General features: G+C 37.6%; 1 protein-coding gene across 4 annotated transcripts in view; it reads left to right on the top strand.

Moving 5' to 3' along the window:
* The window catches only part of REV3L (REV3 like, DNA directed polymerase zeta catalytic subunit), a 129,307-nt gene that overhangs the window by 106,652 nt on the left and 6,056 nt on the right, over positions 1-16,599 (top strand). For 3 of the 4 annotated variants that reach the window (XM_074862302.1, XM_074862304.1, XM_074862305.1), the window contains 10 exons: positions 3,227-3,345; positions 3,958-4,076; positions 6,267-6,408; positions 9,346-9,590; positions 10,596-10,704; positions 11,565-11,771; positions 12,417-12,526; positions 13,578-13,692; positions 14,942-15,079; positions 15,946-16,136. In XM_074862302.1, the coding sequence (XP_074718403.1) occupies positions 3,227-3,345; positions 3,958-4,076; positions 6,267-6,408; positions 9,346-9,590; positions 10,596-10,704; positions 11,565-11,771; positions 12,417-12,526; positions 13,578-13,692; positions 14,942-15,079; positions 15,946-16,136 (1,495 nt within the window). Of the gene's footprint in view, positions 1-3,226; positions 3,346-3,957; positions 4,077-6,266; positions 6,409-9,345; positions 9,591-10,595; positions 10,705-11,564; positions 11,772-12,416; positions 12,527-13,577; positions 13,693-14,941; positions 15,080-15,901; positions 16,137-16,599 lie in introns of those variants that run through there. The other variant, XM_074862303.1, reaches the window with a different exon arrangement.

Genomic DNA, 16,599 nt, shown 5'->3' with positions numbered 1-16,599 from the left:
GACAGTTTAAATATGAATTGGCCATCAAAGGTCACAAGTTTCGTTCTTCAACACAAAGGTCTTAAATTTGTTTTTCAGGAATAATAACTGATTGCATGAACCTTGTTATTAAATTCCTCTGGTGGCTCAAATTGAGATGATACACTGGTTGCAATAATAATGCCTCTGGGTACAGTCTTGAGAGGTATTGAAGGATGTTCAGAAAAACTTTTGACCCCTTACACGTCAAGATTTGCAGTGTCTTTGGTAAGAGGAATGGTAAGTGTTGCAGTCAAAGGTTTTTTAAACCTTCAAAAATCACGAAGTCTTACTGCTCTACTGTAGAAATGTGGCCAAACAACCTCTTCAGTTTGGGACAGGTAACTAACGTGTCTCTGCTTTTGTTCTCAAAGGCTGAGTCACAGCTCCTGTCTTTCAGGACAGCCTTGTCTGCACTGTAGTTGGTGCAGAATCAACAGTTACATCAGCAAAGCTTTCATGTACCCATCTTCATGACACAAGCTGTTCAAGTTACTGGAATTGGGATACACATGAAGAGTTCCTCAAAGAAGAAAAGTTACTTCTCTGGGAACTGTATGGTTCTTAATGGTGATGTCCCTCTGTATTTCAAAGTTGGGCTGCCTTCCCTACAAGTATGAAGTGCCACACAATATGGGTTCAGTTCTAGTGAAGAAAACCAGGGTTGTAGTCTTTAACATCTTTGGACATAAAATTCGAGTGGGCATGCAGGACATAGGCATGATCTCCGCAGCACTGGTGTTCATAGTACAGTACACTGGTGTTCATAGTTCTTGTGCCAGGTGGTAGATGCACACCCAGAAGTGGAATGCCAAACACTTTAAAAGTTTCTAACAACTAGTGTTATTGTAAGGTAAGTAATTATTTTTTTGACTGAACTACAGGAGAAAGATAAGGAAATGTTCACACTGATGAGCTCCTCCCAAAAATGTCATGCCATAAATGTGGGCTTGCATGCATGACCATAAACGTACAAGTGGTGTGTTCTCTGTTGCTTTGTGGCTTCCTTGTCCATGGTTTTGACCCCATCTATGTTCCTCTTGCTTTTCCAACCCCTATGCTTCATATTTCCCTCCCTTCTTCACATGCTGTATTTTCAGAACAGGAAGTGCTCCTTCAAGCAGTATGCTCCTCTTTCCTCCTATTGAAATAAAGATGGAAGGTACTTTTCCTTCCCTTTCCTGTGATTTCAACTTAACAAAAAGAAAGCTGGACTTCTCTCTGGTTTTGCTTTATTGGCTGAGTCTGGTGCTGCCTCTGCCATTTACAAGTGAACTATTCATAAGTCATTAGGACACACTACAAGAGAAGTGAGTACTGTGCCTGTGCGTAGTGGCATTTTTTTGTGTGTGCACTGTGGCCTCCTGTTTCCTCCTTTGCATCACAGCTCACAGTTAGGGAGTGGGTAACAGAAGATGAGAGGAGACTTCTCTTTATTTCATCTCATGCACTTGAGATAGGAAGAGTGTCCAGTTCTTCTTAACAACTTAATTTCTAAAGAGGCTCACGTGACTCTGGTGATATATTCCCCACACCAAGTGTAGAACACAACAGGTTTTCACAATTTTGTGATGTTCATCACATGCAGAGTCTGTAGTATACCTCGTTGCCTGTCTTTACCAGCAAGACACGAACTGAACTTAAGAAACATAGGGAATCTCCTAAACAAGTCAAAAGAGAAGTAGGATGACACTGCAGAAAGTAGAACTAACTGATAGCTTCTGCTTCCAAGAAAAAAAAAAAGGGGGGGGGGAGGGGGGAATGTAAGTTCCTCACTTTTGCTGGAGATTCAGCATGTGGAAATGAAGAAAAGCAGAAGAAAAAATGTTGCTGTTTGGGGGCTTTTTTTTCCATCCAAACATGAAAAGAGTAATTGCTGTTTTTCCTCCTTAAAAATCTGAAACAATAAGAAGGTTTAAAAGATGGTATGCATTTAAAATGTATGAAAGTTCTGCTAAATTTTGTCAAGGCTCTGGGATTTATCAGTCAGGTCAGTAAATGACAAATAGGTTTTCCTAACCATATTTTGATTGGTACGATACACGTTTGAAAGACCAGCATCTGAAGTTAGTCTGTATTACGTTTCACAGCAGTTCTGCAGAATTTCAGGCAATTTTTACTTCTGTCTTCAAGGGTAAATGTGCTTCATGGCTGTCTGAGGAACTAATTGTTCTGTTCTGATCATTATTGCAAAGCATTGTGTATCCACACTTCTATATGCTCTGTCCAAAATATTCTGCTTTTTATTAGTAGGGTACTGTACAGGGATATCTGATAAATTAGTATAGTGGCAGAGTACACAACCAACAGTTGAAAACTGGGTATGGATTTAGAATTGTAGGAAAATTGCTTCAAAGTACTTTCTCTTCTGTTAAATTAGTAAGAAGGAACAAGACTAGAATATCAAATAATACAGTGTTTTCATGTTGAATCTTAACCTGTCTTGTACATTTTAAAAAACATCTATGTAAACTCAGGAAGGAATACCAAAACTGTAGCCTTGGGTTGACTGAAAAAAAAGACAGTTTCAAGAAACATATCCCAAAAAGACTGTCTTCTCTTGTGTTATAGTATTTCAAAGCATGAAAAAAACAAGGATGACAGAAGAGGATATCTTTTCTGTATTGTAGTCACAGCTGTCTTACAGAAAGATTCAGAGTGCTACTTCTGCCTCTGCATTTGTTCCTTCCTGTTTCCTTCTCTTTCCGCTTGTGTTATCCAGAACTCACGTCTGCCTGCTCCCACTGCAGTGGGTTTGCTCTCACTGTATGAAAGGCGCTTGAGTTTTCTCTCCCATGACCTGGTTTTGACTGTGTAAGATCCTTACAAGTAAAGCCTTGAGTTATAAACTCTTTAGGGCAGAAATTACTTTTTTTAATGTTGTGCACTAATGTGCATGCAGCTAGCTCTCAAGTAATGTTCAGCATTGCTTAACCAGTATACTCGCTATGGAGAATATATTGCCATGGACACCATTTCAATGAAACCTAAGTAAGAGTTATCTTCAGAGGGATGTGCAAGAGCAGAAAAACCTGGGGGAGTTTTATTTAGAGATTGTCTGAAAGACTGGTAAATAATCTTGTGCAATCAGTAACAGTGTTTATGAATTCTTATTTTTCTAGAGAGCTCAAATTGGAAGAGGGATAACTTGATCTGGTCTTGACTGTCTTATAACTTGGCTAAACATATGCTCTTTTAATGTCTTTAGATGAAAAGAAAGAGAACAGATTTGCAGCTGAGCTGGATGAATATGGATCAGATACAATGAGTGAAATAAATATTGTTGGGCGAATTATCTTAAATATTTGGAGAATGATGAGAAATGAGGTAAAGTTTTTAAAAGGTTAATGTATTTGACTTGGGTTTTTTAATTATTGTAGACTTTGTTGAAAATTTCATGTAACTTATGTAACTTATTCATGCACCTTTTCAAATAGAGCAGTCTGCCACTTTGTGAGAATGGATTTTGCATATCGCTAAAACGTAAAATACTGAAGCCCATATCTTTCAGTAATGTTTCTTAATGATATTCCTTTTCACTTCTTCGTGGGTTTGAGAACAACTTACCTGTTTGAGCAATTGTGCTTTTACTAAATTAAATATTTGAACTTATTTTAAGCTGTCAGACTTACTCATTGCTTTGCTGTTTATGACCTTACATTTAATCTCAAATGCTTCAGTCTTTACAAATCTTCTTCTGACCAAATTCAGACCTGATCTTTGTGATCTACTTAATTCCACATATTCTTTTCAATTAACGAGGGGTATACTTTCTGACTTGTAAATAGTTAGGAACTTCTAAGTAAAAATGTTTTCCTTTTTAACAATGAATACTAATAAAAAGTTAATAAATTTAGTTGTTACAGTTTTTAAAAAGTAGAGATTTCTCTGACTATCAAAGACATCATGCATATTAACATGTCCGCTGTGTTTTTCTAGGTGAATCTAATGAATTACACTTTTGAAAACGTGGGCTTTCATGTTCTTCATCAACGTTTTCCTTTATTTACTTTCCGAGTTCTGTCTGATTGGTTTGATAACAAGGCAGATGTCTACAGGTAATGAACGATCTATTAATCCATTTTGTTTGTTCTTTTTAAGGCCAGATTCTTAACATTGTATAGGTATAAGCTAAATTCGGCATAGGAAGAGATAATCAATTTAGCTCAAGTACTAGAACAGTCTATATGCAGCAACATGGGCTTATTTACTCTGCTGTTCTGCTGTGCTGCTGTTCTGCTGTGCTGAGTTATACCCTCGATATTTCATCTTTGTGTATTTTCCTGTTTAAAGTACACAAAACCAAAACATTTTCAGTGACAGTTTCAACTTACCTGAATAGATGTACTGTTTTGAAGTTCTGTAAGGTCTTTATTTTGTATACACTATTCATCAGAAGGACTTTTAATGAACTGTCAGGTTTCTGTTTTACTTCACAGTGCATGACAACCAAGCTAGGCTTAAAAATAGTACAAAGCAGTGTTCAAGATATTAAGACAGTAACTGTAGCTGCTTAAATATACCTTTATATGGTGTTTATCACACTGGGCTTCACTCTCCCTTGGACTGATTTGATATTATGTGATATGAACAAATCATAGAACTGAGTACTGATCTGAACATCATTTGTGACATACATATAATTTCTGTAAAAGTTAAATACTTTTCAGCTAGGGGAAAACTTGGTTTTGTGCTGAAATTACAATCTATGTTCAACTGCGATAGGTCTTCTTAATACAGAAGGATGCTTCTACAAAAGCCCACACAGTTAAAAAAAAAAAAAAAGTAAACAAATTAAGAGAAACTAGAGTTTCTGTTTCAGTAATCCTTTAGGGCAGTTAAGAAAACAGAATATAGTATGTCATTGACATATGCCTTAACGGTAGTTTGCTGCAACACATTCTGTGTATATCTTTAGATATACACAGTATATATATAACGGCCTTTGACACCGTTTCCCACAGCATTCTCCTGGCAAAACTGGCTGCTCGTGGCTTGGATGGGCACACACTTTGCTGGGTAAAAAACTGGCTGGATGGCCGGGCCCAAAGAGTTGTGGTGAACGGAGTTAAATCCAGTTGGTGGCTGGTCACGAGTGGTGTCCCCCAGGGCTCGGTTTTGGGGCCACTCCTGTTTAACATCTTTATTGATGATCTAGATGAGGGGATCGAGTGCACCCTCAGTAAGTTTGCAGATGACACCAAGTTGGGTGGGAGTGTTGATCTGCTCGAGGGTAGGGAGGCTCTGCAGAGAGACCTGGACAGGCTGGAGCGATGGGCTAAGGCCAACTGGATGAGTTTCAATAAGGCCAAATGCCGGGTGCGGCACTTGGGCCACAACAACCCCCAGCAGCGCTACAGGCTTGGGGAGCAGTGGCTGGAGAGCTGCCAGTCAGAGAGGGACCTGGGGGTGTTGATTGACAGCCGGCTGAACATGAGCCAGCAGTGTGCCCAGGTGGCCAAGAAGGCCAATGGCATCCTGGCTTGCATCAGAAATAGCGCGGCCAGCAGGGACAGGGAAGTGATCTTGCCCCTGTACTCGGCACTGGTGAGGCCGCACCTCGATGACTGTGTTAATTTTTGGGCCCCTCACTACAAAAAGGATGTTGAATTACTCGAGCGTGTCCAGAGAAGGTCAACGAAGTTGGTGAAGGGTCTGGAGCACATGTCCTGCGAGGAGCTGCTGAGGGAACTGGGGTTGTTTAGCCTGGAGAAGAGGAGGCTGAGTGGAGACCTCATCGCCCTCTACAGCTACCTGAAAGGAGGTTGCAGAGAGCTGGGGATGAGTCTCTTTAACCAAGTAACAAGCGATAGGACAAGAGGGAATGGCCTCAAGTTGTGCCAGGGAAGGTTTAGACTGGATATTAGGAAGCATTTCTTTACAGAACGGGTAGTCAGGCATTGGAATGGGCTGCCCAGGGCAGTGGTGGAGTCCCCATCCCTGGAGGTGTTTAAGAGTAGGGGTGACATAGCGCTTAGGGAGATGGTGTATTTGGGAACTGTCAGTGTTAGGTTAATGGTTGGACTAGATGATCTTCAAGGTCCTTTCCAACCTAGATGATTCTGTGAAATTCTGTAAATACATAAGTGTATGTTTATGCGTGCCACATTTTTGAAAGATCCGTATGAAAATGTCCTAAGGGAAACTTTATTTGCTGGTTTGTAGCAAGCTATCATAAAAATTTGTTTTTCTTAGTAGAAAGAGCAACCCTCTCCTGATTATTTATAACAAGGTGTTCACTTTCACAGGTGGAAAATGGTTGATCATTATATTAGCCGGGTCCGTGGGAATCTCCAGTTGTTAGACAAACTGGATTTGATTGACAGAACAAGTGAAATGGCGAGACTTTTTGGCATTCAGTTCTTACATGTATTAACAAGAGGCTCCCAGGTAAGATTTAGTTTTCCTTATGCTTCACAAAAGCAAAATAGTCTTTATAAAATGTTTTAGTTCTTCAGTATCTTTTCAGTCAGTATATGTATTTTCATAACGTCACAGAAGCATCTTTTGCATATCATGAAATTGAAATGTAAAGAAGGGCAATTCAAAGGCAGTAATAATGGATTGAATGGTTAGTCTCAGGTTAAAAATAGCTGTTAAAAATAGAGTGCCCCAAATGTAATCACACCAGTAAGTCCCTTCTACTGATTTTGAGAGCACTAAGTTTTCCCTTTGAGTTGGTATTTTTCACACTTGCTTTTTAAAACCTTGAGAAATATAATCAAGCACGTTTTAGAAAGATGAGATTATTTTCTTCCAGGGCAGACAAAGCTGCATTGAATATGTTCTAAGTGACATTTCCTGTGAAGCAGACCTCTGTATGACATTTGATGATAAGACAAGAAGGGCTCTGGCTTTATTAAGTACATAAGTCATGCAAGATACGTGTGGTTCTGTTACTTTAATACTAGCATGAGAGGGAAAGGGAGCAGGACAGAATGAGATTTACACTACTGTTTCTTTGAGACCCCAGCAGTCTCCAGTAATACCAAAGGCTTTCCTTGCCCAGGCTCTGAGTGACTTGACCAAGTTGGCTGTTTTTATGGCTTCACATGAGCCCTGAACAGAACTTGAAATGAGAGACAACTACTCACTCACATGTATCTGCTCTCCTGCTGTCATCTCCTTTCCTACCATAATTCTTCTTTCCTACTATCTTTCTGCATTCTGTTTTAATAGACATGTAGCTGAGCTGACCAGGATGGATTATTTTGCAACTTCTGTGGACAAAAAGACAATTTATGTCCTAAGCAGACCAGTATTGTCTTAAGCCAGCCAGAAACAGGAGTGTCTGAAGCTGTAGTTCCTTAACAAGGCAACCCAATTTAAAAACGGTGCCACCTTTTTTCCTTTGAGTGCAGTTGCCTCTGTCATCTCTTGACCTAGTGCAGGTTCTTGTCAGTCTTGTTGGTACTGACCCTGTATTTTGGAGGTGGGGCAGCACTGGTGGCAGAACCATGGTGGCGTTCAATAGATATTTGCCAGTTTAGCTCCTTGATCTGGTTTACCATGTTATCGGCTAAGTACCGCTGTTGGAGCAAGGGAAGAGAAATGCACAGTTAGGGACAGGGAGGGTGGGACTGGCATGCTGCCAATGTAGATATGCTTAAACTGTCATGATTGCAGCCTGCAAAGACTGTTCTGCCTGTCATTTTCTCAAATGGCTTGTTGAGTGGGAGTGAGCAACAGAAACATGCTGCATTTTCTCTCCTGACTGTTCTTTTTCCTTCTGTGCATATATGTTTTATTTCCATTGAAACTTTCTAGATCACAAAAAAGGCAGTAGCCACAATTCCCAGTCACCTCAAATACTTTTTTTTCACTCAGAAGAAACATTGCTACCTTTTATGAGGATACTCCTTTCTCTTTAGCTGAAAAAGATGTTAAAATGGAATAGTACTAAGGTTTCAGATATTTTAAGTTATTTTTTCCTTATTTTTACATCTCTTACTAAGTTTTACAAGACCTTTTTTAAAGGTGACTTTTTATTTTATTAAGCTATCTTGAATGTGCCATAGTAGACTAAACAAACCTAACAGGAGATGGTCATAGCCATACCAATTATTAGCCAGATGATTCAAGAACTTGCTGAAAAGTATTAAAAAAACCCCCTAGTTCTTGCCAGATCCAGTCCCTGACCACCTCATCAGACATCTGAACTCATCACTGGACACAAATTAGTGTGCAATTAGTGCAAGGCAGCAACACCTTATGCTGCTGCAAAACTACACTTTCAAGCCCCAACCCGTTTGTAAGGTGGCAGGGTCTCGTTAAAGCTGTTGTTTCTGTAAGTTCATTTATAACATCAAAGTTAAAGAAACTATACCTAACCCACTCAGTACAGTGATTGAATGTGTAGTGCGTCAGGCAGAGGGCTTTTGAATAGTGATATAGTTGCTTACAAAGCACAGAATTTTAGGATTATATAGGATTGTTCTTTGATATTTTGGGATTTTCAGTCCTTTGCCACCCATGTATGTAATCTTCAGCTATTTTGTTTTTTATTGTGAATGGATGCAGTGAATACCTGGCTATTAGTGCTTTTAAAGCCTTACTAAAGCATTAAATAATACACAAATACATAGGGCTGTTTTTTTCTCATGTTGCTACCTTACATATGACATTTTGTGATGTCTTGAACAAGGTGAAAGTTTCTCAATCTTTTTGTTATTTTATGCTTCCTGTACCACTTGTGGCATCATCAGGGAGGAAGCATGATACCCAGTGCAAAGCAGCAGACTTCTGAAACAGGCTGACTTAGATTCTCCCCTTGGTTCTCTTGCTGCCAAGTACATTCTAGTTACTTTTTATGGTCAGAAGTGTGGAGGCACAATTATCAACTTATACAACTTGCATGTCATTTCTCTGTTTTCCCAAATGTTGAAATAAAATTGTGCAGATTCCTATGAAAAATGTTCATCAACTGCATATTCTATTTTTCTTCAGTGTTCTGCAAGTCTAACAAAAATATATTTTAGCAAATGCTTGTGACCATCAGTATATATGGTTGCATCCTGTTGGATGGTTGTTTTTTTAACCCTGAGCTGGATGTTTATTTTTTCCATAGATAAATTAGAAGTACTTTTTCAATGTAGAAGTACCATTTTCAATGGTCAGGGCTAAATGATAAGGAAACACATGGAAAAGCTCCAATATATGTGATAGCCATACTCTTCTTTTTAATGTATATTTTCTATTTATTTTGGAAAACTAGTTGTCTGTACTTTAAATTCAGGAAATGTAAGTGCATATTTACACAGTTTTAATACACTCGTGTTTATTCTGCATTTTTGAAATTATAATGGTTATATCCAAACTGTTTTGCAGTATCGTGTGGAGTCTATGATGCTGCGTATTGCAAAGCCAATGAATTATATTCCTGTGACACCCAGTGTCCAGCAGCGAGCTCAAATGAAAGCCCTGCAATGTGTTCCCTTAATAATGGAGCCAGAATCCCGCTTCTACAGCAATGCTGTTCTTGTATTAGATTTCCAGTCGTTATATCCTTCTATTGTGATAGCATACAACTACTGCTTTTCAACCTGCCTGGGACATGTTGAAAACTTAGGAAAGTAAGTTGTTATTTTTTTCTCACAAACTTTGATTCCGTAGAGACTTTAACATCTTTTCTAAGGTACCGAGAACCCTTGGTTGTCATTGGAAACAATGGGCATGTATGAATAGCACCATTTTCTGTTACACAATAGAGATGATAAAGATCTAAAGTGTGGATGTATGCGTGTGTGTGTCTACATACAGACACACACATATACACATCAATATGCATTTTTAATTAAATACAGAATTAGCCTCTGTTCTGTTAAAAAAATAAATTAACTCTGTGCATGTGTGTACACCTGTTCCATTATTGTGGTGATGCTAGTTTTTAATATTGCTTCAGAATAAGTTAGTGTTATATAAATCCACTACCTATTTTCAAAACTGGACTAGTATTATTCCACTGTATGTTAATAAATTTTTACTGTTCTTTTTTAACAGTTGTAGTTCACTCTGGTCTTAACTATTCAAAATGAAAAGATACAATGAGTTGTTCTGTGTAACATCTCTTGTTAAGCTAAACAGTAATTCTGTTAATTGGAAAAAATCTCATTGCTCATTATAATTACCTCTATAAAACAATATTTGGAAGAATGGGAAGATGCATGTGATGATTGCTAGGTATCACCACCAGGTTTTTAAGTTTCTGATTTGAAATTCTGAATTTGTGGGAAGAAAATATATCCAGTGTGTTACTTGGTAAACATGCACAGTTTCCATAGGGGATTATGGTATGAGTACGTGCCTCCACTAACTCAGCATTTGGAAATAATGCATTAATGCAGAACAGAATTGATAAATTATATCCGCTGGAATTTAGCCATTTATTACTACTTCAGTCTTAAAGCCTTTTCACGTAGCTAAGAAATTTTAAATGATAGTATGTTTTTTTTATACCTGAGATCATAATTGTGATTCTAGCCTTGCTGGCATTATCAGCATTTTAATGTGAGTTACTTTTGCTTGATCAGGCTGTAAATGAATGAATTGTCTTCATGTTTAATTTTTCTCTTTATTAGATATGATGCATTCAAATTTGGCTGTACATCTCTCAGAGTACCTCCTGACTTACTTTACCAGATTAGGCATGATATCACAGTGTCACCCAGTGGAGTAGCTTTTGTCAAGGTAATGATATTAGTGCTCTGTGACAGGCATTTTTAGTTCCTGTTGGCTGACTAGCTTAAGATCAAATTGATATTGCAGTTTATATTTTGCTGCATTAAGAGCAGACAGAAGGGGAGAGGTTCAGTCTCTCATTTCCCGATGTTTTTTGATATTTGTCAGAGTGCTGAACTTCTGGCAGTTCAGAAAATAGAATGTTATCTTTATGCTTTCATTTATACTGAAGGCTTATTTCATCTATAATTAAACTGTATTTTACTTGTGCAGTTTGGGGATCAAACAGTAATTATCTGTGTGTAACACATCATTCTTCTGCCTGTATGGCAGAATGGTTTCCTAGAAAAAGAGTCACGGTTCGGGAGACTTGCTTTCTATTGTTCTAATTTCATGTTATGTGTACTGCTAGCTGATTTGTAATGAATTAATAAATATGGCCTGGAGCTCTTACAAATCATTAGCCAATTGCCGGCATATGTATATTTAATGTAAAACAAAAACTTTAAGAAATAATATTTGCACAATTTTGAAAAGATAATATTCCTTTAGCATTTACCATTTTGAAAATTAACAGTTAAATACTGAAGCCCCATTTTAGTTAATAAGGTTATCTAAACATTGCATTAGCAGGGCTGATGAAAACAAAGAACAAAAAGCTATTTACCCTGCCCTTAAGAGCTTTGCCTCTATTCTAGGTTGCTTATAATATTTGTGGGAAGAGCCAAACCGTTGGTGCCTAGGGCATCTTGCTAATTAATTTGTCTTCTTAACAGTGATTATCTAACAGTTCCGGGTTTTGCTTTTACTCCTAACTGTTTAGGTTGGGCTTTTTAACATAATTTTTTTCTTTGTTCTCTTTATGGCAGCCTTCAGTAAGAAAGGGTGTGCTGCCAAGAATGTTAGAAGAAATCTTGAAGACTAGGATAATGGTGAAACAGTCAATGAAGGCTTATAAGCACGACAAGGCTATAACTCGAATGCTTGAAGCTCGTCAGTTGGGTCTTAAATTCATAGCTAATTTTACATTTGGTTATACTGCTGCTAATTTTTCTGGAAGAATGCCATGCACTGAGGTAAGGGTTGCAGATAAAAATGCAGAAAAACTGTGGAAAAGACACTATTAATAAAGTACAGTCAGATAACACAGTATTATTATTTGAAACATATTTAATCTAAATACCTTCATAAAAGCTGTTTTTATTTGTAGTACTGAAAATCAGCCACTTGGGACTTATTTGTGATCCTTTTTAAAAAAAAAAAATACTTAGTTTTCTTCCCATAAAAGAACATTTGGAGTTAGCATTTCTGTAGAACTCTCTCAAAAGGTAGATTGGATTACAGTTCTAACAGTGGAAATAAAATAAAACATTGGAGCTGTTTAATAGTTTTCATAAAAGGAGGAATCCACAGAATCCAAAAACTAAAGATAATGATCCTAAGCAATCTTGTCTTGCTCCTTGCACTTTTAATATGCCTAAAGAAGTTTAAACCAAGTTTTCCTTTATTTTAATTCATAATAATTTTTGATTGCTCTTCCTTTAATTCTTTTGGGGTAATGTAAGCAACCTTTTCATTTATTATATGCCTGAAATAAAATATATTGTCTCAATGTAGTAATTTTCATAAACAGATCAGGCAAGGTTAGACTGTGTTTACCAAGAGCTGGTACTGGGTTTAGCAGTACAATAAAAATTTTCATTTTATCTTTAACTTGGCAGGTTGGGGATAGCATTGTTCACAAAGCCAGAGAAACATTGGAGCGTGCTATAAAACTGGTGAACGATACAAAAAAATGGGGTGCTCATGTTGTGTATGGTGATACTGACAGGTAATTAATGGTCTGCTTCTTAGAATGTTTTAAAATCATAGTAGTTCTTCGTAGATACATTTTTCTTTTGTCTCAACAAGGGGAATTTTTGATACTGAAAGAGTATGTGGGCCCTCTTTTGGGATGTTGTTTACTGTCTTGGGAATATGCAAAGTGAAAATTTTCTTGGAGTTTCTTTTAGGACTCTTAGCACTTCGAAGGTTTCCTTCCTTTTGAAAATTATATGGAACAGAAAGAGGGGAAAAAATAATACTTTTTCAAGTGTGAAATAATATGTCTTATTTATTGAATGAGTATTTTTGTGCCGGTTTCTGATGCCATTTTTATTTTCGAAAATAAGGTATTTATAATATAGTAGGCATTGCACATTGATACTTAGAGGAGGGCACTATTTTAAGCTTCAAAAGTGGATACAATTCAGAAGCAGCCACCAGAGCATACAAAGATATGATTAGGCTGCCTGAAATACATCACATAAATATCTCCCCTTTCTCAGTCAGTCTTTCATATAAATAATAGCCATGCTCTGGGTGTATCCATCGCTGGTGCTAGACTTGGATAATTTTTCAGCCATGGGAAACAAAGCTTGTCTGGCTGTCCTTCCTTAATAGCTTGTGAGTCCAATGACTGATTTCAGCCAGATTTGATGAAAGACTTGAAATTTCAAAGATACTAAATTCATAGTAGCTTCACCAAAAAAAAAATTGTTGGAGAAAGGAAGTAAAATCCTCTTACTGCACATAGTGGAAAAAAAAAAAAAAGGGCATGCCCAGAGCTCTTTACAGTTCTCTCCTGGGAACTCAAGTTTTGCAGTACCTGGGAGCAGTCACGTTCCCCACCTCACCAGAGTCACAGGGTTCGTCGTGCCTTTGGCACTCCTCATCTCATACTGAACACTGAAGTTTCTCAGGTTTTTGGCTTTTCTAGCTGAAGGAAGGGAACAGAATTGATAACAACATCCCTGCTTTGCCACCAGGAAACTATAGCTTATAAATTTCAGGAACTACATTGAACAGATCTGTGCTTATTTCCTATGTCTGATTTCTTGTAGCATGTTTGTACTCTTGAAGGGAGCCACGAAGGAGCAGTCTTTTAAGATTGGCCAGGAAATTGCTGAAGCTGTAACAGCAACAAACCCCAAACCTGTTAAGCTGAAGTTTGAAAAGGTAAAAGGAAAATACTTTGCTTCAAATGTGTTGGGTGAAAACATTGTTATCCAAAAAAAAAAAAAAGTGAAGATAAAAGAGTTTTCTGGACACTAACATAGCATAAGGATATACAACAGTTGCATGCTGTACTGTTTCTGCACGTATATTGCAAGCTCCTTAATGCCTCAGGGACCTTATCAGAGGAGCGCTGCAGCATGAACAACAAAAAGAAATATTCTTACTTTCACATCAGGATGCCTGGTGGTCTGTTGTGCTGGCAGCACCAGGCAATTTGAGATTCCTGTCTCATCAATTCTTGGAAATGTCTCCCTCAGTTCTGTATTATATGCATACAGTCAAACCAATGTGCGCAACTTGGTGGAGAAAATATACAACATCCCTTGAACTGATTGCAGTGCATTAATTACAAGCCTGATATTTATTCTTCAGCCAGCCTTAGCGCACTTCAGAATATGTCCATGTGATACATACACGTACAAAATTAAAAATCCATTTAGTAGGCTTTTGGAAGGAGTATTAATGACAATAAGCCTTTTATAAAAGAGCAAGGCAATGTGATACTCATTTTGGTAGAAGTTTTATCATTGGAAAGTCGTTAGCAATCAGTTCAGGTGCTCTAGATATTTTCTAAGTACATACCTGACTGAAATCAGAATTTGTAAGCAAATTGCCATTCTTCACGGAAAATGAAGCATTTAAAAAGCGTGCTTTCCCCAGATCAAGTTAGTAACTGATTTTAGGCACCTCAAAATTAGATGAAGTTTGAAAACAGAAAGTTCAAAGCCACTTCTTCTTCTGGGAAAGTTTTCTTCTCTGCTGTTTTAAAATGAAGTTGTTGTCTTTTTAAGAGAGATAATAGAGTTACATTAAAAGTGCTCACAGATGCAATCCAGAAAAGTAAGGGTACTCGGAACAAATACTATGTGTCACTTTTCATCTGAGCTTCACCTTGCTTAGCCTTTAGAGCTAGATGAAATACAAAGTGTTTTAAGAATGGAACACTGCTGAATCCCAACTTCCTCAGCCATCCTTTAACAGTCCTTTGATCTAGTTTATTGGTTTTAATGATTTAAAAAAAAAAAAAAAAAAAAACAAAAAACAACAACAACAACAAAAAACCCCACAAAACAAACCAAAAAAAACCACCAACAAAGCAAAGTATTCCTTAGGAAACCCTCCATGTTCAGAGCCACCTTATATTCCCAGCACATGCCAGATTGGGCTATCTTCTTTCTAAACATTCTAGGTCTACTTGCCATGTGTCCTGCAAACTAAAAAGAGGTACGTGGGTTACATGTATGAAACACTGGACCAGAAGGACCCAGTATTTGATGCAAAAGGCATAGAGACAGTCCGAAGGGACTCCTGTCCTGCTGTTTCCAAGGTAAAATACTCCTGTATTTCTTCCTGAATGAAATTCTAGTATTCTGTTATTTCATTGTGTATTTGTCCTTTCTCAGAGTTTCTGGTCCTTGTGAGTTGTGCGAGACTTTGTCTGTTTTTCTGGTATAAGCCATTTGAAAGATAAATTGAAGATCTTGCACAGCATTACAAGGACTTGCACTTTCCATCTTAACTACTATCTTTCAGCCCCTAAAAACCCCATAAAGAGCCCTCAGCCCCATGTAAGTTCTCTAAAAAAACCTTGATCCAGTTCACTTTAACTGGAAGTATTACTCCAAGATGAGTGAGGTACACTGATGTGTCTGCTAAATACCTCACATAAATCTAGTTTAGCTAAGAATTCATTCAAAATAAACTTCCTTGCCTGTTTATTTTAAGCTGTGTATTGGGGAGTTGAAAAGGCTCTTGTTCTTAAGACAAAACAAATTTATGCCAGTAAGAAAAGTAACTACTTAGGAGAGTTTACTTCCATTTTTTAATCCCAATTCTTTTGTTTGCTGAGGTGGTCAGAAAGACATGGCAAAATATTTTAGATGATGGGGAAAAAACATCTTCTCCCATACTCTGGAAAACCTCAACAATTGTTGAAACGGTCTAAGTGCTGGAGTATGGATAATGTCATGAAAGATGTTCAAACTGAAGAAAAAGTTGCCCAGTAATGTGTTTATGAATGTCTTTGATCAGAAGAGAATGCAACCTGTTGTCATATTAACATTCTAGTTCACAACTGTTGTTTTTTCTAAGCAGCGTATTAATAATTCCTTATAATTTACTGAATTATTTGGAATGAATTATTTTTTAGTTAAACATACGTGGTTTTGTTACCTTTGTCCTTTGGTTGTAAAGATACTTGAGTGTTCTATCAAGCTGCTATTTGAAACACGGGACATAAGTCAGATCAAACAGTACGTTCAGAATCAATGCATGAAGTTACTGGAAGGAAAAGCCAGCATGCAAGACTTCATCTTTGCAAAAGAGTACAGAGGGAGCTCAGCTTACAGGCCTGGATCCTGTGTACCAGCCCTGGAAATCACCAGGTAATGAGATTAAGAAGTGTTAATGGTAGATATTTTTTCTCTTGACCTTTGTACTGCCAAGTTATGGGTAGCAGTGAGATGTCTCCTTCAGATATTGTTGCAGCAGATGACTCTGACTTTCTTCTGTGTGTGAAGAGAGATCAGGCATCAGACAGTCCTAGAAAGCCATTTCGTAGTCCTGGAAAGAGCCGCACGTGTTGAGGAGTGAAGTCTCTTGTCAGGACGCAGTAATGGTGTGTTCAGTGCTGTTACTTCTGCTTTGTTTTTCTGTACAAGGGCTTGCTCCAAGATTGTCCATCGCTCACGGATATTAGATATGTTAAAAATGGTAATAGTGATGTGTGTCCTTGCTGTGGAATACATTACCAGGCATAATTTGTCATTTTTTGAAAAGTACCTTAGTTAATAATTCATCCTATTGATACTGTTTATCAGTAACAGACAACGTGACCTGGCACATTTT

The sequence above is a fragment of the Strix uralensis genome, chromosome 3 (assembly GCF_047716275.1).
Source record: "Strix uralensis isolate ZFMK-TIS-50842 chromosome 3, bStrUra1, whole genome shotgun sequence".
In the NCBI taxonomy this organism is placed as follows: domain Eukaryota; kingdom Metazoa; phylum Chordata; class Aves; order Strigiformes; family Strigidae; genus Strix; species Strix uralensis.
The sequence above is the reverse complement of the archived record's forward strand: the minus strand, read 5'-3'. Positions and strand labels throughout refer to the sequence as shown.